At 39.2% G+C, this 25,228-nt stretch overlaps 1 protein-coding gene across 5 annotated transcripts in view; it reads right to left on the reverse strand.

Annotated features, from left to right (window-relative positions):
• cbfa2t3 (CBFA2/RUNX1 partner transcriptional co-repressor 3) overlaps positions 1–25,228 on the reverse strand; it is an 85,695-nt gene that overhangs the window by 38,085 nt on the left and 22,382 nt on the right. For 3 of the 5 annotated variants that reach the window (XM_077201533.1, XM_077201531.1, XM_077201530.1), the window contains exons 1-2: positions 2,158–2,716; positions 1,176–1,265 (exon numbers count right to left, since the gene is read on the reverse strand). In XM_077201533.1, coding sequence (XP_077057648.1) covers positions 1,176–1,265; positions 2,158–2,619 — 552 coding nt within the window. In that variant the 5' untranslated portion in view covers positions 2,620–2,716. Of the gene's footprint in view, positions 1–1,175; positions 1,266–2,157; positions 2,717–4,608; positions 4,756–25,228 lie in introns of those variants that run through there. The other 2 variants (XM_077201529.1, XM_077201532.1) reach the window with 1 other exon arrangement.

The raw sequence follows: 25,228 nt of genomic DNA on the forward strand, positions 1-25,228 counted from the left end.
CAGAAAAAACAAGAAATACATTGATAGTAGAAACCTTTTATAATGACAGCATTTTATAACCCTTTTGGTCACATTTGCTCGAAAAAAAAAAGAATAATAATTATTATTATTATTTGCATCTAGTGGAATTGGTCACATCGGTGTTACCGTGAGCAAATGAATTGCATTCCTGCTTAAAACGAGCGTTCGTAAATATTTCCAATAAAAGTTGCGCTCATCTTCAACTGTGTGTCACTGGATCATTATGGATCATCGCGAAGTTGTTGTGTTTGGTGCTGCTGTATTGTATTTGCGGAGAAGACGTCGGACTCGGAGATATTGGGTTCATGACACCCTCCAGGACCGTTATCTATATGGAAACCCAGCAACGGTGATGATTAGCTTCTCCTCCATTTTGTCGGAACTAATGTTTTGGTAGGAACGAAAGTTTACATCATATGCTTCTCCGTAATCAGCCAGCGCGAAGGACGTCTTCTTGGTTGCTGCCGTTTTGCCGCTGAACCGCGTCATAGCTCATTACCATAAAGTTGAGCTACTTTCAACTTTCTGATTGACGCTCAAAATGCGACGCCGATGGATTTGACGCTCCTTGCAGCGGAGAGAAGCCAGCTTCCATTGAAAAAAAATGACTTCCGGAGCTTTGGAAGCTCAAGTCGGCGGCAGTGTGAACATACAATAAGGAAAAGCTCCTCATACAGTTACAGAAAGACTTTAAGAAGATTCGGACACACACACAGACTTTTCATCCACCGTCTGATTCATTTTGTACAAAAAAATTGAAAAAACGCTCAAAATGAAACTTTGATTGGCTGGTTTTATGCACTTTACAAGAGTCAGGGTGCACACGTTTTCAAGTTTGTTGAAAAAATGTCCAATCTGCCGGGAAACAACGTTACCTGCATGCAACAATGAAGAACTCTTTGATAAACTTTGGATAGCTGGATAAACAAGATATCCTTGAGCACACTTCTTCAGAGTTATATATGATTTTAACCTGTACTTTAGATCGGTCCCTTTAAGTAAAGTCAGACGCCCCTTTCCTTACTACGCAAGGCAATTCATAGAGCTCAATGCAGTGTGGAACTTCATCTAAAGTCCAAATTCTGGCTATTGAAGATTGCTGGAAGTGAAGAACTGTGTCTGTATGAGATAAATGTTTTTGTGCCTGTTCGTACCTTGAGAAATGGAATGACAAAGGGACGCAGGGGAAAGTTTGTGGCTTCCTGAAGTTTGGAGTGGAACTCTTCAATGGTTAGAGTTGAGTTCTGATAAGACAGAAAGAGCAATACATGTAACACTTAGTAGAGAAATGAACCGGAGACAGCACACACAGTCAACATCACTCTTCCCTCTGAATTTTTTTTAGGGGTCCAAGACCCCCGAGGCCAGTTGCATAAAACTCTAAGACTAGCCTTACAAGTCAGACATCAAATTTGTTTCTTTTAGATTGTTCATAGCTTTTTTAAATCAGTTACATAAAAACTTAGATTGGCCTAATTTAATACCGAAAAGTAAGACTGACTGCCCCTGACTAACTGCTAGTGGGTCATACTAGAACTTTAGACACTGTCTTAACGTAATGCCTATGTTTCTACAACCGGCCACAGGACTTTTGTTGCACTTGAACCACGAATACACAAAAAATAAAAAAATTAATGGATTCAGTACACATAGAAAAACCTAAAAAATTGCCAAAACTTTACCAAGAAAAATGATTTTATCATGTCTACATGTGTATCTGAATGCATACTGAAGTCAACTGACTTTAGGACCCAGCGGAACAGCTCATTTGCTCCATATAGAGATATACGTAAGGCCATCTAGAGTCATGAAATATCATGTTATATTTTTTTTCCACAAGAGGTCGGCAAAGACACCCGATGTAAGATATTTTGAGCTAAACTAAAATGGTTACGCATGAAATTGTGAGTTATTTTGAATTTAATGTGAGGAATGTGCTTAAATTACAATTTATTTATTATTTATTGATCAAGTAATTTAAAAGGTAAATAAAAAAAAATTGCATTAAAAAATAGAAAAAATATGAAATAAAAGAAGCTTTCTGTACACACACGCACAAAAAAAGAGGTATAATTTTAGGTCTTCGGGTCATTTTGACCCGCGAGGGAAGGATGAGGAAAAGCATCAGACACTCACCACTAGCCCCAGCACCAGACTGCGCACGCGCTCTCCAATCTCGGGCGAGATGTCGTTGCCGAACTGCTGTAGTGTGGTGAGAAAGCGCTTAAGCTTGCAGAGTTGTCGGGCTCCACAAGCGGGAGGGAGCTGTTGGGTTGGAAGAGAAGCCGTAGACGAGGTGGCCGGTCCATTGCTGAAGCCATTGGGAGTCGAAGGAGCTCCGTTTAGCGTAGTCGGCGAGTGACTGCTCCCGTTCAGCACTGCAGAAACAGATCCACTGTTAGCATTAGCGTTTTTTAGGTCACGCCAGGCTCCTTTGCTCTCTTTTCTATCCGTCTCAGTCCCGGAGACCCCTCTCCAGGAATCTCCAACGAAACACGCAGACGGCACATGCATCCCGAGAACAGCCAAAGAACAAACTGACACTACAGATACGCTTCGACAGCAACTAAACACGTTGCTCTGTACGCTTCGTTTCATTGTCTACACACTGCCATCCTTCTCTCTCCACAACATACACACATGCCAGTGTATTGCTTCCCACTGCTCACCCACTCGCTCACTAAGACACAACTATAAGAGGAACGTGTTAAAGAGGTCCCAAAAATAGCCCCCTGGACTGGGTTACTTTTATTCCGACAGCAGGTGTGTAGCTAAATCCGGCTAGTGAACATGTCTACCAGCTGAGAGCAGATTTGCAGCTTTCAGAGTCCAGGTCCACACGTTTGCATCTCTTCCCTCTTATTATCGAAAGCCTTCTCCATAATAGTAGGCTGTCTATTTTTTTGTTCCCTGTTCCCTGAAGCCATAAACATCCCACAGATAAACAAGCATTACTCGAGGAGTGGACACAGCGTGAGGGCTCAGGCCATAATCCTCTGGGACATTGGGAAGCGTATGATTGTGCAAACACAGTTTGCCGGGTCCAAGTTAGGAGGCATGTTCACACTGCTGGGTCTATGAGTGTGTGCATGGCTTCATGTTGCAGAACACAGGGTCTTTCATTTCGCTTGTGCCCCTTTTTATCTCGCCATTCCAGACTGGACACATGTGGGTTTACCATGTGACTCCCACACTTGTGTTCTGGTTTTAGAGTAGGCTTCGCTACGACCCATGCAACAGGTGAAACAACAAGGCCCGTCATTGCTATATAGGGTAGCGAGATCTGATGCTGCCCGCCAATGCGAATCCCCCCTATGCAGTAAACATATCTCTTGCTGTCTATCCTAAGCACTCACACTCCCAGACAATGGCTCAACCTACCATACACAAACACTCGCAAACACACTTACTCGTGTTACAAGGGCATTCTGTGCTATAGGAACACACTCGTTGATCTAATAGAGACTTATTTAAATTATTCTGTGTTTTGCTCTAATAAATAGTGCTGGGCAACGATTAATCGTGATTAATCGCATGCAAAATAAAAGTTTGTGTTTACATAATATATGTGTGTGCACTGTGTATAATTATTATGTATGTATAAATACACACATATGCACGTTTATATTTAAGAAAATGTCCTATTTATATATATATATACATGCTTATGTGTGTATTTTTATGTCTAAAATAATTATACACAGTACACACATGTATATTTTGTATACACAAACCTTTATTTTGGAAGCGATTAATCGCGATAATAACATGCATGCATTCCTGCGTTACAGTGGAGGTAACAAACCTCAGTATTCAAAAGCATTAAGTCTTTAAAAGCGGGCCGGGTGATATACCGGATATGTTATTATTAAGTTAGCTAGCTATAAATATGTTGACAATTCACTAACTTTAATTTGTTTAGCAAGATTCATAGTGGCCGCCAAATGCGGGTAAAGCATGATGAGGATGAAAGAGGAAGAGGAGATGCTGGATGACAGGATTTTGTTTGAATAAGAATTTAATGTACGAAATGCAAATTTTATAAAATGTATATTTATATTTATATATACAGGTGAAACCCGAAAAATTTGAATATCGTGCAATGGTTCATGTATTTCGGTAATTCAAATTAAAAGGTGAAACTAATATATTTAGCATATATAACTATATACATATGCATGATTATACTTTTCAGAGGGCCGACATTTCTGTATTTAAAATCCTTTTTTTTATTGATTTCATGTAATATTCTAATTTTCTGAGATTTTGAATTTGGGGTTTTTATAAGCTGTACGCCATAATCATCAAAATTATAACTTTTGCACGATAGTGCAGAGTTTCACCTGTATATAAAAGCTGTCATGTAGTTAATCTGGTTCTTTTCTCTCTTTTTCTTTCTTTGTCTAGTAGAAGTTCTGAATGGCTGCTAACTTAAAATTTTGAAGCCAAATTGGCCGGTGAGTGTAAAAGTAAATTTCAAACCCTGATTGCATTATGAACTGCCGATCTACACCTGGTTTTTAGCGTGTGATGAATGCAGCAAGTTCACAAAACAAATCTACGCATGTTTGTTGTAGGATCACTCACTTGTCGTGGGTGTGAACGAAGCACTGCGATTGGCTGCCTGGCTGACAGCGGGGGGTGGCGGAGGCATTGTGGGCGGAGTCGACCTGGGCTGGGTTTTGACATCAGCAGGTGAATCTGGCATCGTTCCAGCCTTCTGTCCGCTGCTACCTGCAGATCACACACAACACTTTTATTATATATCTTTTTGTCAAAATAAAACTTAATAAAATAAAATAATCTTGAACTTTTTGCCATTTTATACATTCCCAAAAAGTAGTCAGATTGATAAAGAGAATGTGCAGCTTGTTTTTCGCCACTGAATAAAACATTTTAAAAGATATTTGCTACTTTTTATCTTACAATTGCGAGTTTACATCTTGATGTAATTCATTATTTCTCAGATTTCCTTGATATATAGTCGCAATTGTGTTATAAAGTCAGAATTGCAAGATATAAACATGCAATTCTGAGAAAAAAAGTCTGAATTGCGAGTTTATTTCTCACAATTCTGACTTTAAAACACACAATTGTGACTTTATATCACGCAATTCTAACTTCATATCTCACAATTCTGACTTTATATCTCACAATTCTGACTTTATATCTCACAATTCTGCCTTTTATAACACGCAATTCTGACTTTATAACACACAATATCGACTTTATATCATGTAATTCAGACTTTATAACACAATTGTGACTTTATATCACGCAATTCTGACTTTATATCACGCAATTCTGACTTTATATCACGCAATTCTGACTTTATATCACGCAATTCTGACTTTATATCACGCATTTTTGACTTTATAACACACAATTGCAAATTTATTTCATGTAATTCTGACTTTATAACACAATTGCGACTTTATATCATGTAATTCTGAAAACCCCATATCTTCCTGTCGAGTGGCATGGCTTCATGTGTAAAGGACGTCTGCTAAGCATCTGGCCACAACTCTGACCAATACATGGTCACATAAAAGCTGCATGGCACTTGTTCAAACGGTATCATGTTTGACACATATGTTGTGTCTTGTTCACGGTGCTGGATCATCATGCGTGTGGCATTCTGTTTTCAGACTCTGGTGACTTATAATATTTCATAGCAGTAAATCTGTACAGTCTCCGCTGATGGAGATAAAGTGTGGCTTTGGCAGACCGAGGCTGAGGGTAAATGTCACCGCTGTTGAAAACATCCAGTCACACCTGTTCTTCTACTCAGCTGCTGCTGACGGGACTCATCTATAACCCAACACCCCCCCAACTCCCCCCATCACCATATCACCCTGACATCACCATCAATGCAGGAGATAAAGTCGCAATTGTGTTGTAAAGTCAAAATTGCGAGACATAAACATGCAGGTCTGAGAAAAATAGTCAGAATTGCTAGGTTATTTCTCTCAAACATAGAGTTTATATCTAAAAATTCTGACTTTATATCACGCAATTCTGACTTTATAACACACATTTCTGACTTTATAACACACATTTCTGACTTTATAACACACAATTCTGACTTTATAACACACAATTCTGACTTTATAACACAATTGCGACATTATATCACGAAATTCAGAATATAACATGCAATTCTGACTTTATAACACAATTGCGACTTTATATCACACAATTCTAACTTTATATCAAGCAATTCTGACTTTACATCAAGCAATTCTGACTTTATATCACGTAATTCTGACTTTATAACACAATTGCGACTTTATATCACACAAATCTAACTTTATATCACGCAATTCTGACTTTATATCACGTAATTCTGACTTCATAACAAAATTGCGACATTATATCACGAAATTCAGAATATAACATGCAATTCTGACTTTATAACACAATTGCGACTTTATATCACGCAATTCTGACTTTATATCACGTAATTCTGACTTTATAACACAATTGCGACTTTATATCACACAAATCTAACTTTATATCACGCAATTCTGACTTTATATCACGTAATTCTGACTTCATAACAAAATTGCGACATTATATCACGAAATTCAGAATATAACATGCAATTCTGACTTTATAACACAATTGCGACTTTATATCACGCAATTCTGACTTTATATCACGTAATTCTCACTTCATAACAAAATTGCGACATTATATCACGAAATTCAGAATATAACATGCAATTCTGACTTTATAACACAATTGCGACTTTATATCACGCAATTCTGACTTTATATCACGTAATTCTGACTTCATAACACAATTGCGACTTTATATCATACAATTCTGACTTTATAACAAGCAATTGCGACTATTTCATGTAATTCTGACTTTATATCACACAATTCTGACTTTATATCACGCAACTCTGACTTTATATCACGTAATTCTGACTTTATATCACACAATTCTGACTTTATATCACACAATTGCGACTTTATATTACGCAATTCTGACTTTATAACACAATTTCGACATTATATCACGCAATTCTGACTATATCACACAATTCTGACTTTATAACACACAATTGCGACTATTTCATGTAATTCTGACTTTATAACATACAATTGCTACTTTATATCACGCAATTCTGACTTTATATCACGCAATTCTGACTTGATAACACGCAATTCTGACTTTATGTCACGCAATTCTTACTTTATATCACACAATTGCGACTTTATATCACGTAATTCTGACTTTATAACACAATTGCGACTTTATATTACGCAATTTTGACTTTTTAAGACACAATTGCGACTTTATATCACACAATTCTGACTTTATATCACGTAATTCTGACTTTATAACACAATTGCGACTATTTCATGTAATTCTGACTTTATATCACACAATTCTGACTTTATAACAAGGAATAGCGACTATTTAATGTAATTCTGACTTTATATCACACAATTGTGACTTTATATCACGCAATTGTGACTTAATATCACGCAATTCTGACTTTATATCACGCAATTCTGACTTTATAACACACAATTCTGACTTTATAACACGCAATTCTGACTTTATACTGTTGAAAACATCCAGTAACACCTGTTCTCTATAACCCAAACCCCCCCAATCACCCTGACATCCCCATCAATGCCCTCCTCCTCCGCCCGTTGTCCACTCTTGTCTATCGGATGGACAGGCACTTGACAGCCAGTCACAAGTGCAACTGGATCTGCTGCTGTCCATCAACGAGACTGAACACTTCACACCGGCCCTCATCTCTGCTCCACTGTGGGACCAAACATGGCAAGTCTTCCTCACTTTTGCATTGGCCCGTGTTGGTCACGTGACAATCCCTTTATCTACCTAACTGTGGTGTCATATGCTGAGTTTCTATCAGAGTTAATGTCCGAACAAATTCCAACAGTGGTTTTGTTGGATCAGTGTCAACTAGGGGTGTCACAATATATCGCAATACAAAAATGCAACCATATGTATCGTGGATACTTCATCCAAAATAAAATTTCTGTGTGAGGAAAGAAATAAAGTATCAGTAATAATCTCTGCTCCACCATGTGGGACCAAACATGGCAAGTCTTCCTCACTTTTGCATTGGCCCGTGTTGGTCACGTGACAATCCCTTTATCTACTCAGATACCCAACTGTGGTGTCACATGCTGATCTCCCAGTTCTGTCCTGAAGGAACACACTCACTGTCGACAGTTCTGGGATGGAAATAGAGTTTCTATCAGAGTTCATGGTTTCACTTCGGTGTCCCAACAAATCCCAGCAGTGTTTTTGTTGGATCAGTGTTAACCCTGTTGGTGTTTGTTTGGGCAGTGTGAAAAAGACATGTGAACAAACTTTTATCATCATGAGATTTACGCATGTGATGTGTATACCAGTGCAGATGTTAATTTCTGTGTGTGTGTGTGTGTGTGTGTGTGTGTGTGTGTGTGTGTGTGTGTGTGTGTGTGTGTGTGTGTGTGTGTGTGTGTGTGTGTGTGTGTGTGTGTGTGTTTGAAAGCACAGATATTCCAGAAGAAGTAGCATCAGATGGTGCTGAGATTAGCACACAACATCATTGGTGACAGCTCACATTTGCTACTCCTTACCACCGTCTGTCGCCAAGAGGGACTTTAGATGCCACAAACTTCAATGCTCATTTATTCTAGAGTCCTTAAGATCTGATAAATGTGTATACATTTTTCATGTGGAATTTTTTTTGGGGGGGGTGGACTTTATGGGGTGGATTGTTATGTTATTGTATGATTTTACATCTTTGCTTTGTTGCAGTACATTTTATATGCTAATGACAATATTCAGTAGTGCAAATCAAATTATTTTGTGTGTAATTCCTTTCTCATCAATTATAATTGCCAAACTCATATCCCATGGTATTTACTATGGAAGCTTGTTTCCGCCACAGAATGAAAAATAAAAAAGGTAATTGCGACTTTTTATCTCGCAATTCTGACTTTTTATTTCAGAATTGCGTCATATAAAGTCACAATGGTGTGTTAAAAGTCAGAATTGTGAGATATAAACGCAATTCTGAGGAAAAAAAAATGTTTTTCTAAGAATTGGACTTTGTAATTCTCAATTGCGAGTTTATATCTCACAATTCTGAAAAAAGATGTCAGAATTGTGAGATATAAACTCGCAATTGTGTGTTTTGAAGTCAGAATTGCATGATATAAAGCCTCAATTGAGAGAAAAAAATGCCAGAACTGTGAGTTTATTTCTCGTAAATGACTTTATAACTCGCAATTGTGACTTTATATTTCGTAATTCTGAGAAATAAAGTCAAAATTGCGAGATGTAAACTCACAATTGTTAGAAAAAAATGTGGCAATTATCTTTTAAAATTTTTTATTCTGTGGCGGAAACAAACCTTCATACTTTACTGAGTACTTTAGGGATATTTAAAAAAAAATTGCATCTCCAATTACACTGATGCATGTCCAAAAAATGGTTAAACCATGGCATTTCTTTTTAGCATGGACAGAAACAACAGTAAATGCACAAAAGTAAACATTAAACGTGTGCATGTTTCACCGAGCATGTGTTGAGCAGCAGGCGCCTCTTGTCTCAGTGCTGTCACTCACTGTGGATCAGTTGCCCTCATTTCTCTCCACTGTCACCTTCAGTCAGATAGACCTCCCGAAAAACAGCACAACACCCTGACCGTGTGCTGGGGCCACCAGCCCAGGCCATGTTCGGAGAAAGCCCCCACCGAGATGTCATGTGCAAAAATAACTAAACGTACAGGGTCACAGCCAAACTACTAACAGCCAGATAATTGGTGCTCGACCTTTGAGGGATGACAGCTGCAATAGGGTGACGGGGTACGAGACATGCTGAGGGTCCTGAGGAGCACAACTTTCTCATGTTTCTGTGTTTTAAAGAGGACATATCATGAAAAACGTTATTTCCATCAAGATGCGCTTCATTTTTTGTTCGAGATCTTGTATTGACAATGCAAGTGTCCAAAGATTTTCAATGAATTTAAAGGGGACATATCATGAAAATCAGACTTTTTCCGTGTTTAAGTGCTATAATCGGGTCCACGGTGCATCTACCAACTCATAAAACGTGAAAAGTGAAAAGTTTTGGTGAGCCTTTCTCTGCAAGCATGTAAAAAAAAAAAAGCCGATCTGATTTCGCTCCCCTTCTGACGTAGGAAGAAGATCTTATTATAATATTACCGGCCCTTAATCTGCACATTTACACACACGGCACTGCAATTTGGTTTTTGAATGCAACAACAGTGACCAGTTCTAATGCAATGGCAAAAGTTGAAGCAAAGCATGTAAACTGTCCTGTCGTTGAGCACAGACGAGCACTGAACACTATTAGACCAAAATATGTGTCAGCTTGTGAAAAAGTGAAATATGACGGTACCTGCAAGTCGATGAGATCAATCAAAGTAACTCCACAATGTCTCCACTAACCATTCAGAAACGTCCAGGAGCGTCTAAAAGTTGAACCTCTTCCTGAGTCTCTGTAAGGCTTCATTCGATACTGGTTATTTTTAATGAGTGAGATTCGCCGTTTTGTTATTGCCGGAGTATCCGAAGCTCGTGTAAAGGATTGGAGGAGCAGCAGCTCATTTGCATTTAAAGGGACACACACAAAACGGCACGTTTTTGCTCAACGCCAAAAAGGGGCAAATTTGCCAAGCTATAATAAATTATCTGTGGGGTATTTTGAGCTGAAATTTCACAGACACATTCTGGGAACACCATATATTTATATTACATCTTGTGAAAAGGAGCATAATATGTCATGAGGCGTAAAAAAGTCACATAAACCACGCAAAATCCAATCAGAAACGGATTTCCAGAAATGCGATTTGAATAGGATTTCAAACCACATACAGATGTAGATTGAAATGGATTTGAAAAAATTGCATTTCATGTAATTTTTTGCTGTTCACATCAGCTCATTCTGATCGGATTTCAATCGGATATGCACAAATGAGTGGGACTGACGGTGTGAAAATAGCCATAAATGTCAATTTTATCTGTCGCAGCAGGTTATTTCTTTAATAATTCCCAAGACGGGATTTTTTTCCGTTTGTTGTTTGACATCTGTCGGTTTGGGGTTCTTCATATCCCCAACAATTTGAGACAAAGCAATTGTCTTCAAATGTTAATAAAGAACAATACATAAAATGGTAACACTTTACTATAAGGTTCCTTAGTTAACATTAGTTAATGTATTAACTAACATGAACTAAAAATGGGGAATACATTTGTTAGAGTATTTATTAATCTTTGTTAATGTTAGTTAATAAAAATCCAGCTGTTCATTGTTTGTTCATGTTAGTTCACAGTGCATTAACTAATATTAATAAATGCAACCTTTGATTTTTATAACGTATTAGTAAACGTTGAAATTGATACTAAGATTAATAAATGCTGAAGAATTATAGTTCATGTTATCTAAGGTAGTTTACCTTATTGTAAAGTGTTGCCCATAAAATAAAGGAAATGTGTAAAGAGAAAGATCGACTTATGTTAATAAACATAACAAGGTATTAGGACTAATGTCGCACCGACCAAAATATGCGCTAGGGTTAATAGGCTAGTGCACTGCCCTGTGCATCGCTGTCGCTGTCACTGCCAAATGTAGACAGGTAGAGAGAGATCGTGCTAAAGCCACAAGCCCTGCCTGTCCATCTGTCACTCAGCACAACAGCTTTCCGTCTCACTGAGGACATTAAGCAAAGAACAGTCACACTGACACATCAGTCACACGTAACCTGAGGAAACATGATGTTAGTATTCAACAGGAGCCATATGCACGATCTCTGTGATTTGAAATTATTTCAACTTAAAAATAATAATAAAATGCATTCACTCCCAGGCCGCCGCTTTACAGTTGCCTGACACAACAACACGGCCATGATCACTTCTTTTAATTTACATGTATATGTGATCAGATATGGTACTATATATTGCAGATATATTTACTCATGCAGTATAAACACATATATAAAGACTTATATCTCACATTTTATAATTATTTGTTCATGTTATAAATGTTTCATAATTTCAAGCCAGTTAACAAAAGCACAAGCACACCTGCATGTACTGAAGTATTTAGCAAAGAGATTATCAGGCACACATTGTAACACGATGTTAGTATTCAATAGGAGCCATATGCACGATCTCTGTGATTTGAAATTATTTAAACTTAAAAATATTAATAAAATCTATTCACACCCAGGTATGCTGCTTTAAATTTGCCTGACACAACAACAGGGCCATAATCACTTCTTTTAATGTACTCTTATGGGAGCAACACATGGTAATTCCTGCATGCATTCCCAAGGGATTCTGGAAGTTGCCATGGCCTGTTGCAGTGGCATGAAGTCCCACAGGAGGACTGGGAAAGAGAAAGAAGCGCTGTCGAATATACACGGACACAAGGTGAGAGAGGCAAGGCTGCCCTGCTCTGCCTGTTGTGGGATTACAGATATCTGATTAATCTGACCAGCTAAAGGACACAGTAGGACACACACACACACGGCACTGGATTTCACTTTTAATACATTAGAAAGTCCATGTATGAGCCCCTTCTCTGACCATCTGTGCTTCCATAAAGCCCAAACAAAGAATTACTTAGATAAGATACAAAGAGAGACATTGCTAACCGAACAGAATATTCAGATGTATGACCGCTTCAGCATCTGTAAAAGCACATGTGCCCATCTTTAGCAAAGAAAAATCACTTTTTAATATCTCAGTTGTTTCTGCAAAACAGCCTTAAAGTCCCCTTGTTGTGAAAATCAAGCATTTAATGTTGTTTATATTTCCATTGCTGAGTATTTTCTCCTTAAAACTGCAGTGAACCAAAGACAGTCTCAAAAACACGCTTTGAAATCGCTGGTGTTTCTGACGTCACAAACTGCCTTGTAACCAATCAGATCAACGTGTGATCGTCAACGAGTGGATCTCTGAGTGAGTAAATTTGCATATTAATTTTTTAAGGAAAAAAGGTTGTCATTTGTTGATCAATGATGAGTTGTAAGGGATAAAATGATTGGTTACAGGAGGACTCCTAGTGAGACAGAGAGAGTGAATAACTCACACAAAGCTATTGCTGGTCACCAGCATGAGGTATGTGTGGGACCAGCATGGGATGCTGGTTTTCTGGCATGGAAAGCAGGAGTGGATTGATATTTTAATGAAACAACTAAGAATTATATTACTCTGTGTATCTTCTTACTTTAAGAAATAAAGCATGTGCATACATACACAGTCAATCATACTTCTATGGAGGGTTGTCGCTGTAGTGGGATGAAAGGTGGTGACAATCATAATCCAGCAGTTATACTATAGACACCTGTTGTAGGAATAATTCTAATATTTATATTAGTTGTATGCCTGAGATTTAAATGAAAACCAAAAAAAACATGCAATTTGGTTAAATATTTTTTGCTAATATCTGCTTCTCTTACCTCCCTAAAAATGGTTTAGTCCGATCTAAAGTATTTATTAATTATTCTGCAACACACTGCACTTGGGTGAATAAATGTATTAGCTTTATTTAATAATATATTACCAGTTCCATATTATCTTTATTAAAAAATAATAAAATAAATGATTTTGTTTTTTTAAATTTAACTGCATTCTTGTCAATTTCTAAATGTTTACTTTTTGATTTATGAATTATAACAGACCGATGGGAATAAAAAAATAAAAAAAACTTTTAAAATAAAGGTTTTACAACAACATGCCCATCTTCTGTTATGTGTGCCTCCATGCTCATCTATTGTACAGTATATGATATTGGTGGAGGGCGGTGGCCCAGAATCCTCCAGCTACGGCCCTGCCTTTATGAGGCACAAAAGCCATACTGTCAGATCAATAGGACAAATACATCTAGCTTACAATGCAATACGCTTTTACCAGACCTCCTACAGATGTGTGACTTGATCCTCAATGCTGTGAGTCTGTAATAATGTTAAAGCAGTCTCTCCGGGCTTCCGCCCTGACCATATGCTTGATGTCTGGATAAAAACGCACAAGTATAGGCCAGCAAAAACTAACCTTGTCCATCTGCTATTGTGCTATAATCAGATTGAAAAAAAAAAAAAAAAAAAACACCACAAAAGTGCTCCTGTTTGTAATTCGGTAACTTTTTTGGGAGTCTTTTGAGATCAGTGGACATTTGCTTTCATAAAAAGATCCAAACACTGTGATTTGCTCTTTGTAGAGTTTGTGAGATGTGTGTGTGTATAGCTTTATTTAGCTATACCTAGTTATAAGTTAGCTAAATCTGACAAAACTTCTTTCTTTGGATGCCTAGGGTTACCATCAAAGGTAAAATTAATCATAAATAAAGTAATGTTTTGTGTTTTAATTAGTGCTGGTCAACGACTAATCGAATCCAAAATAAAAGTTTATGTTTTCATAATTTATTTGTGTGTACTGTGCATAATTATTTTGTATATACAAATACACACACATGCATGTATATATTTAAGACAAATTAGTTATTTATATATAAAATATTTATATATAAATTATGTATAAATATATAGAGTATATGCAAATATTTCTTAATTGTGTGTATTAAAATATATACAAAATAATAATACACAGTACACACACACACATATATTATGTAAACACAAACTTTTATTTTGCTCACACTGACACTTGTTCTAGCCATTATAGTTTGTCCTGTGCTACCTTACCCTCAAACACAAAGAAAACCCCTCAAGGTAACCCTCTCTCATCATTTCACATGGCTTCTTTTCCCTGTCCCTGTAACTACACCCCCCCTCCCCTTCATCCAACCCTCTGTAATTCCCCCAGTCTCTAGGAATGCTCTTGTTTTTAATTTCTCCCAGCTGCTCTGGCTCTGTGCCCGACCGCCTGCCTTCCCACATCTGCTCCCCATCAGGCCGCTGCCGAGTCCTCACAAACAGAGGCCTCTCATCAAAACAGCAGGATTACAGCCCTCGACCCCTGGCCGGCAATTCAAGACCCGTCCGTCCGCTATCCCTCGAACCCAGCCATCCCACCATCTCCCCTCATCACCACCCAAACCTCCTCTGGAACGGAGCCCATATTCGAAAATCTTAATGCTGAAAAAAGAGACTCAGATCTGACTGGACATTATCCCAATATTCCTCTTTGTAGGAGTCTGTGTGAACTAGTATGGGAAGTGTATTGTTACCTAGACCACATCATATGTGCATTTCCCATGCGAAGGAGGTTCTTCTACTCTTACATCAACCTCTACTCTTACTCTTACTTAAAAGGCAGCTGCCTATATACTGTAGGTTGGAAACAGAAAGGCAGCTCATTATTTTTTGGAACAGAGTTAGAAAGTCAACTTGTCTACATCTAATTGGCCGGCATCATGTGCTCTCCACACCAAACTTATCTCTCAATTATTTACAACTCAGAGTACAATAAGGGTGAGAGATCACACAACACACAAACACACTCTCTGTGAGCCTAAGCAGGCGTCTTCAGCTGAGCAAATATGTTTTGAGAAAACAAACATTCAGATGGTAATAAATGCGTATTTAGTCACAAGCTGAACAGACCCCTGGGCCCTGAGACTGAGTGTGTGAGAGAGATGTCCAGCATGTACGCGTGTGTGGGAAAGAATGTCGGGGTCACCAAAAATGGTGTGTGTATAACCACAGTACAGTTGTTTTAAAGAGTGTACGGACACATTCTCTTGTCGCTGTTCCAAAGAGATCCACATATTCTTCTGTTATGAGGAAGACGTGTGCTAAATGATGTTCTCTTGGGTTTCACCTCATCTAGGAAGTGGTAAAGAGGGGAATATCTCAGCTCAGCTTGAACATAACTGTTTATGAACAGAGCGAAAGGACACCTGTTTATTGACAGATCGTTTTCCAAACACACTTTCAAGGGGGTTTACCCTGTTTTACCCAAGAAGAATGTGTTCATGGATCCACATCGTTGTCCAAGATATAGTCCTAACCCTACTCTTAACCCTAAACCTAATTATTACCTATGCCTAAAATGATCAGTTGAGAAGAATGTTGTTTCCAATCTTTTCCTATCCCTAAAGCTGTAGCAATAGATATACCTGGAGAAAGCTATCCATTAGCACCCCAGTGGCATAATGATTCAGTATGGCATCTACTAGCAGGGGTTAATTGTCAAAACTAACCAGCCAAACCTTGACCCCACTGACCAACAAAGATGTTGATTCAGGAACATGTCCTACAAAACAAAGTCATGGTCTACGTCAGGGGGCTTCCTCTTATCTTGCTGGTTTGGTGCATGTAAAGTATAGTTGATGGACCAGCTTAACCACCCTGAATAAAGCTGGTAAAATTGGTCCACCATTACAAGGAATTCTTGCTGGTCAGGCAAGTTAAGAAACCTGGGACATCAGCATCTCATGCTATGAAGCAGCATCCAAAACACAAGCTAGATTAGCTCTTATACTCGCTCATATTTTATTTTGATTATTGATCAAAATGTACGTAAGTCTCAATGCCATCTGTTCTCCACAGGGAGGGTGTAATCAGTGGTCAGGACTCTAGAAAGCCCAGCACTACCCAAAAAGGCAAGAAAGAAAAAAACTTCCTTTTCAGATTTCTCCCAATGGCTGCTAATAAAACCCAGATGTTGCTGAGCTTCTCTATACCCTACTCCCTCCTATCCTCTCTTCAGCTGCCCGGCCTTAGCCATTCCTAAATAAAGGAAAGTATTTGTGACATTCAGCCGAGCCGGGACGTGCCAAGAACAACTCCCCAGCTCGGCCCATCTGGAGTGTGTTAGGACAGCGCTGGGCACCAGTCGAGATGCAGAGATGAGTGTTCGGCCACTTCTGCATGAGTAAAGAACATTCAAGAGGCAAATTTACAAGAAGGAGCTTGTTGTTTAGCTTCATGCAAGTGGTCTGGGTTTTTTCAGTGTGGAGAATCTCTCCGTTTCACAGTCCAAGACTCGTTTCTGACTCTCGTGTCCCTCCACCCTTCTGAGGACTTGTTGCGTTTGTAGTTGTTTCCTTCGCTGCCTGAAGTAACCGTCGTGCTTTAGGCGGTGGAAACATGTTCAGTGTGTGTCGTTGATCAGAGCTCAAGCTCACACACCTGAACAACAATAACTGTCACAAGCACACACACACACACACACACACACACACAGGAACGTCCTCAGCTCAGACACCTGGGGACTGGGAGTAATGCAGGCATGCAGCCATCACCAACACATCTGTCAACTGATATTCAAAGACAGAGAGTTCTTTAGTGAGAGGGGAAGATAAAATAAATGTGTAAAAGACAAGGAAGAAAGTGAAAGACTGTGTGAAAATTAGGCATACACTCTGGGCTGACAAGATGTCTTGTTGCACATCGGTGTTAAATTATATTGACTTTGTCATCAACTGGCAGATGTGAACACAACAAGCAATGAGGTTTCTATTGTTTAATGGACCAACTGTAGCATATCACTGGCCTAAAATCCTCCTCTTCGTAATTCTTTACATTAAACATTTTCTCTCAGAGAGAGAGAGTTTGCTTGATGCTGGAAACAACATTAAGCTACACAAAGCAACAACATTAAGCTAAACAAAAGAATGAAACAATTTTGCTCTTCTAAGTGAGACATAATTCTAATGGCTGTTTTATTAATGCTTGGACAAATAATAAAACATGCTTGTCCTTTAGCCCTACAGGAACGATCGTTAAGGAACGATTACAGTTTTCCCATCAAGGCTGATAAATAATTATAATAGCTTCGCTTTCCCTAAACTCATGTATTACTTTTATAGTGAGGAAAAAAGAGACAAAATGATCTATGACAGGAATCTGTTTGCTCTCCGCACTTCCCCAAACAAGCTCCCCAATCAAAACACCTGCAGCTTCACCCAACACCAATTAGCTCATCAAGCTTTTAATTACTCTGTTAATTGCATACAGGCAGCGTGAGGGGCGGCTGGGGAATTAGACACAGAAGCCCTCCAGAGGACCCGCCTTGACAATTCTAACAAACAAAGAGGACGCGTGCCAAGCAAAACACACAGGGCCTGTACACACACACACACCGCAGATCCCCAGCTCACATGACTGGAAGAAAAACAAGATTGGCTATAACGCCAGGCTATCATGCTCACCATCTGTTACTGCGCTAGAAGTGATGTCACATCCTGTCACATGTGTGACTATTACCTGGGAGAAGGATGAACATGTAAATGAGTGGAAAGAGTGGTTGTGTGCACTTCTGCTGGCCGAATAGCATTGTACCATAGTTCTCCTATTATTTTTACAATAAAAATTCAAACGACTCTCTGACTACATCCATCAAAATGTGTGTAGCATACTGTGTTTAATACTGTATCCTCACGCCATCAGCCTTTACCTCATTGACTCATTATTTGATTAGACTGCCAAATGTCTCATGAGGCAACAATGTAGGATATCTTTAACTTGAGATATTTACAGTTGAATGCAGTGTACTGATTCCCATAATGTTTTGTGCAGTACTGCTAGTATTTCATTCTATAATATATCTATGTCTTAAGTCAGGATCTGGCTCTGCCGACTGTACTCACAACTGACTTCCTTTTTTCATCCTAACTCCCTGACTCGGATAACTAGCTCTTTTTTCTCTCTCCCTCATATATTCTCTGAGAAAACAGCAGAAGTGCTTGGCGTAGGAGGCGTATCCAGGAAATAGTGGCCTGGCTTCCTGTGAGACAGGTGCACGATTCGGGCCTGACAGCTGCTGTCTGTCCACTGTATTCTCTCTCTCTCTCTCTCTCTCTCTCTCTCTCTCTCTCTCTCGTTCTCTTAGGCTATGGCCAGCTGTAGCCTAGTACTGCTCTTGTTTGCTTTGGCTCTTGCGTCATTACAGCTTGCTGATTTATGGAGCACAAAAGGCTATAACCTGCTCAACTCACACACATGCAAAAATATCACATGAATATATACATAACCAAAGTTATCTATCTACAGTGTATATTAATATTCTCTTCTATGAAATTATTGAAGCAGTAATGGTACAGTGATCCTCACCATTAAATCCATGTCCCAAGCACACAATTATAATTATTTTCTTATTATAATTTTATGTACCCCACATTCAATCACTTTCACATTTTGCACTTTACTGTATTTTCCAATTTTAAGTGATTCCAATCATATTTCAAGCAATTCAAAACCATCATGTTGCACAGTGCGCATCTGAAGTGTCTCAGCTGAAGGAAATAATACATTATTTATCAGCTTTAATATATCGGCCACATTTTCTTATCGGGCCGATAACTATAACATTAAAAATGAACATATATCAGCCGATACCGATATGCTGGCCGATATATCGTGCATCCGTAATAAACTGTAGATAAAATATAAATATAAATGAATATACAAGTGAGCAGCCTACATAGGCACACTGTTAATAATGCCTAAATATGCCAAGAATATAATAATGAAGATGAATTCCCTGTCCTTGTCTTTCTCTCTCGGTCATACAGTGTCTTCAGTGGGGATCAACTCAGCCTTTTCCCTCCCCTTTTAATAAACACTTTTGATACTATAAAGTCTCTGCCGAATTTGTATTCATTTCCATAGGAACATCCTCTTAAAAGTCTCCCCCTCCCCTCCTCCATATGGAACATTCTGGTATCAACAAAAAATGGTTCTCCCAATTTCATTTGCTTTGAAAACGTTCCTGTTTTTGTATGGAAATTAAACTTCCTTCTGGTGGATCCCTGGTTGTGGAACAATAACTGATCAGAGAAGACCTCTGCATTAGATTAAGGTCTTCGTAAGAGACTGGAGCCGCAGTGAAAATCAGCTCAAACCCATTTCAAGAATGACAGGATAGTCCGGCGCTCTGCTTCTGTTTCCGTGAGATAACGGCTGCTTTAATTTGTGAAAATACGCTACATCGTACGTCTCCCGGTCCGAATCCAGCCCAGAGCCCCTTCTCAATTCTTTAACAGCATTGTGAGGAGAATTGTATGTGTGTGTGTGTGAGGGCTTAATAACTGAACTTCATCTGTAGTTACCACTCAGAACTGTGTGATAACTAACTGGCTGAGGGCGAGAGAGGAACTAGCTTTATCACAGACAGGAGCGCTGATATGAACTTCCACACTGTTTGATTAATAAACCCTTCTACAGCAGGGATTACTCCAGCTGGTGCCCTGTCTCTCAGCCATACATCCGCTGGCAACTTATCCTTTTATCCTCCTCTCTTTTCCCCCCACCTTCTTATTTACCAAGAGTTTGCTTATCATCCAAACAAAACAAGCCGAATCATAATGGGAGCCATTTCTCAAAGAGGTTTACAATGTCCCCAGTTTGACCAGATCAGGTCTGTTTTTCATTACAGAGAAATGAGGATCCAACAATCTTGCAACATCAGCCTGAGCAGTCTCTTATTTCTTTGAGAAATGTTTCCATATCCCTGACAAGAGCTTTCTAAAAATGTAAGCTTTAACCTGATTGGCTGATAGATTTCTGTAAGTCTGATGGGAGACAATGTGTGCTTCAAGATCTAACTGCTGGTTTTGGCAGTGTTTGCGAACTTCTTAGCATTAATTAAAGATATGCAAGGCACTAAAAGGTGCAGTAAGCACTTTCTGAGAACCATTATTGAACACTGTTGATATTTGAAATCAACTCAAACAAACACGCCCCTCCCTTCATTGCTCCGCTCCCAAAATGCAGGAAACGCAATGCCTGTGTGTCTTTGGATGTGTCTTTATCATAGCTGAAGCAAGGCAAAATAATGCTTTGTGAACAATTAAGCAAAGATGACGAACCAACGACAAGGATGAACAAAAATGCTTTTCTCTTTTGCAATGTCTCTCAGCCATCTCTCTTTATACAATCTTTCATCAAATCTCCCTCTTGCTCACTCTCTCTCCTCCACATAATGAGCCGACACACCCCCTACTGCTGATTGGCTCACTCTCTCCTTCCTTATCATGAGTGGACACGCCCCCTACCGCTGATTGGCTCACTCTCTCCTTCCCTATCATGAGTGGACACGCCCCCTACTGCTGATTGGCTCACTCTCTCCTTCCCTATCATGAGTGGACACGCCCCCTACCGCTGATAGGCTACAAGTGTGTTTGTGCTGCTCGGTCCGATCCACTTTCAACAGCATTTTTCAGAAATCGCTTACTGCACCTTTAACAGCAATTAAACTGAACCCTTGAGCACATTTGTATATTCGGTTTTGGTCTAAGAGATTTCAGATTTACCCCCTCTTAAACATGTGATTGGTCACTTCACATGTCAATCAGACAGTCTTTTCCTGTCTAAGTGGGCAGGTCTCGGCCACAAAAGCCTACAGAGTTAGCCATTTAAGATAGGACAACACAATTTCTTGTGAGAACACATGGACAAAGGAAAGACGAGTGTAGAGCGAGTGTCTCTGAGAGTGATGTGGTTTCCTCTCAGAGTGAACTCCCCACTCCTAAAATGTGGCCTAAATGTGTTTTTGTTACTCCAGATGTTTGGAAGCTGGCCGGCTCCACTGCTCTCTGACATTCTCCTTCTCCCGAAAGAGAACGCCATGTCACAGTAATGTCAAACACATGTGCTCACCACACCGTCGCCGTCTCTCCCACTGTTTGGAGGGATAAACAGGGCTAAAACTATGGCAATTGCCCCCCTAGCCCATCCCTGCTGCTCCCTCTCACTGGCACTCCCACTGGGAGACCGGGGTCGGCACCGTAGGATGACCGGATGGGACAATTTGCCATAACAGTCGGATTTATACAGCCTTCACCCCTGAGTAGGTACTGAGACTCAGTGTATTTATCACTTAACTAGGAGGCCGATCAAATATGACATTCATTAGATGTTAAATATGGACTGAGCGAGTGGCTACGTTCAGACGGTCAGTCCAAATCAGATTTTCGTGCATATCTGATTGAAATCCGATCAAAATTAGCTAATGTGAACAGCAAAAAAAACGCATGAAATGTTTCAAGCTACATCTGTATGTGGTTTGAAATCCTATTCAAATAGCATTTTCTTTTTTGGGGAAAGTTTCAGTCTGACTGCTCTGATCAGATTTTGCGTGTTTTTTCTCACGCCACGTAAAATGTAGACGTCAGACGTTGTTATGGGAAATATGCTAAAAGTCGCTGCCGAAACAATGCTGTGTTGTTGCAAAAAAAAACATTTCCATGTTGTAAAATTTAAATAAGACTACATTAGTATTGCAAACCCCTCGTTGCGGTTGTTGTTGTTTTTGGCGCATACCTACCAACGCAACGTCATTGCCATAGAAACCAATGCAGATATTACGGAAAACGAAACAGTTGGATGGACACACAAATCGGATCTGAACAGTAGCGATACACAGTGTGGACATCAATAATTTTAGATCGGATTCCAATCGGATACGCAAGTAATTGGATTGGACTGACAGTGTGAACGTAGCTTTAGCGCTCAGTTCTGATTTATTGTTTGGCTGTTCACATTATGTGGCCAATATCACAGTCCTGAACTGATCCGCATAAGAATAATAACAAAGATGGCACACAATCAGACGGAAGGCAACATGGAAGTCCACATTCATTTATAAGTTTATGCGCCACAGAAACCAGCAAATTTCAAGTGACCAAAGAACTACCTGTATGTAAAGTCTTTGGAGTGACTCCCATCAGCGTAGAGTTGTCGATCTCAAATCTCAGGAAATTTATGTCAGGTGATAAGGAGAACGGGGGACAAGGTTTTTTCACATAGTTTTCCCTTGTATAAAGCCGTCACCGTAATACTTATACGTTCAATAACTAACTTCACTGCCGTCCTCCATATTAACCAAGTGACCAAAGAACTACCTGTATGTAAAGTCTTTTGCAGCGTAGAGTTGTCGTCCTAGAGTGATAGAGTTAGAGTTGCACTGCAAAACATCAGACATGTATCTGATTCAGGACCATATATGCATGCCATGTAGTCTAAATCAGTATAGAAAAGATCAGATTCTGTGTGGTTTGTGCTGTTCACACTGTTTTGAATCTGTTGCCTGCAATCTCTAGACTCTTCCTGTATCCCATTGATTTTGCGGTGCACACTGTGCAATTATGGATGTTTTATTTTATGCAGCGTGGCATTCCTTTCAATACATGCAACTTTGGAAAGAAGGGGGGGCGCGGGTGTCCCAGATCTTTAACTCAGTCTGAGATTCATTTCCTCACACCAGGACATAAGTGACACATAAGTGCTCTCTGTGGCAGCTAATGACCAGGATAATCTCCACTGAGCTCTTCTAAAGACGTCGACAAATAAACAAAACAGGTTCAAACACCTCTCTTGTAAAGCTTCCGGTCATCCCCACCTGCTCGGGACTCAGGTGACCGCACAATGCATTATGGGAATTAGGGTGAGTGTGTGATCTGAAAGCTCTCTAGATATCAGTAATATAAATGTAAGTTGCTTTAATTGGGCTCTTTTTCCCTCCATCATAAACGAGTGTGTCTCAGAGCGTCAGACGAAACACAATATACGCTGTCATGTTCTCTTGCGTTCGGATGCTGGTGTATGGGAACTCACTCGTATGTTAGATGCTTCTGGAGGGAATTAAACCAAATCATTCTGATCACAGACTTTGACTCAGGCGAGAAACACCAAACCAAAATGTGAGATTCTGCGATGCCATTGGTCCGCTGGTTATTCCAGCTATCCAATCACAGCCTTAATGCACACTGAGGGATTTATTCTGTAAATGTGTTTCCATTGTATTTTTTGCTCATCGGATAAAAAACGTATCCGCCTCAATTTACTTTTTAAGCGCATTTTTAGAATTTATTTTCATCTTGCCGTTTTCATCCAGCAATGTTTTTTTAATGCAATTCAAAATGTGCAACAAAAAAAATAGGTGGATGGAAACATATCTTATGTCGATCTGTTTAACGGAAATGGGATACAGCTGTTCATTGTTTGTTCATGTTAGTTCACAGTGCATTAATACAATGTTAACAATACAACATTTGATTTTAAATAATGTATTAGCAAATGTTGAAATTAATATTAACAAAGATTAATAAATGCTGAAGAAGTATTCTTCATTCTTCGTTCATGTTAACCAAGGAAGTTAACTAATGAACCTTATTGTAAAGTGTTACAGAAATTATTTTATCTTTGTTTTTTATCTAAGTGCAGTGTCGCCACGTGTTGTGTTAGCAAGGTCTTTCTCACAAGCGATTATATCAGATAGTGAAATACATTTTTTACTGTAAATTTAAGTTAAGTCGGTAAAACCTCAAATGTTGTTTTTTACGGTAAATTTCTGGCAACCACAGCTGCCGTTTTTTTACCGTAAATTTACCGGATTTTTTCCCCCGCCACGTGAAGGTCTTTCTCGCAGGTGACAGTCAGGCTACCTGGCCGATCAGGTGCTTATTCTGATCACAGGCTGACCCCTCGTTCTCTCGTTCTCTCCCTCCCCCTTTACCGGCCGTCTGCCGGCACCATCTCCCGCCCACCGCCATCTGCTCCTCTCGTTAATTACGAGACGGCAAACTTCACCTGCACCCGCACTCAAATTACAATAATTACCTCCAGTGCACACCATGTCCCTGCTCCCATTGCAGATACTGCCACAAGGACACGCTCTCCCAACCTGAAAACAGCCGTCCTGTACACTAGTATAAAAAACCTAAGATATCCGCCACACAGAAGCTGACACCTTCCACATGACAGTACAAGTGAGTTCTCACTGCAGATCAATGCCGAGTGTTGCACTGACAGTTTGCATTGCACTTTTGTTTGGTACTAAACTAGATTCACAGTGTGCATAAAAGTATATGATTTTGGTGCATAATTGTTTTTTTGTGCATAAACGTACATGCATTTTGGTGCATAATTGTTTGTTTGTGCATAAAAGTATATGAATTTTGGTGCATAATTGTTTGTTTGTGCATAAACGTACATGCATTTTGGTGCATAATTGTTTGTTTGTGCATAAAAGTATATGAATTTTGGTGCATAATTGTTTGTTTGTTTTTAATGTTTTAAGCATACTGTATGTATTTAGCTTTTGTCAAGCATTTGCATAAACAGCCATTATGTTAAGACTGTGTCTTAAAGGGACAGATCACCCAAAAAATTTAATTCTGTCATCATTTACTCAGCTTTATGTTGTACCAAACCTGTTTGATTTTCTTTCTTCTGTTTAACTAAACAGAAGATATTTTAAAGAATGTCAGTAGCCAGACAGTTAATGATAGCCAT

This window comes from Siphateles boraxobius, unplaced genomic scaffold, assembly GCF_051911475.1.
Source record: "Siphateles boraxobius isolate OS27281-9 unplaced genomic scaffold, OSU_SipBor_1 48, whole genome shotgun sequence".
NCBI lineage: Eukaryota > Metazoa > Chordata > Actinopteri > Cypriniformes > Leuciscidae > Siphateles > Siphateles boraxobius.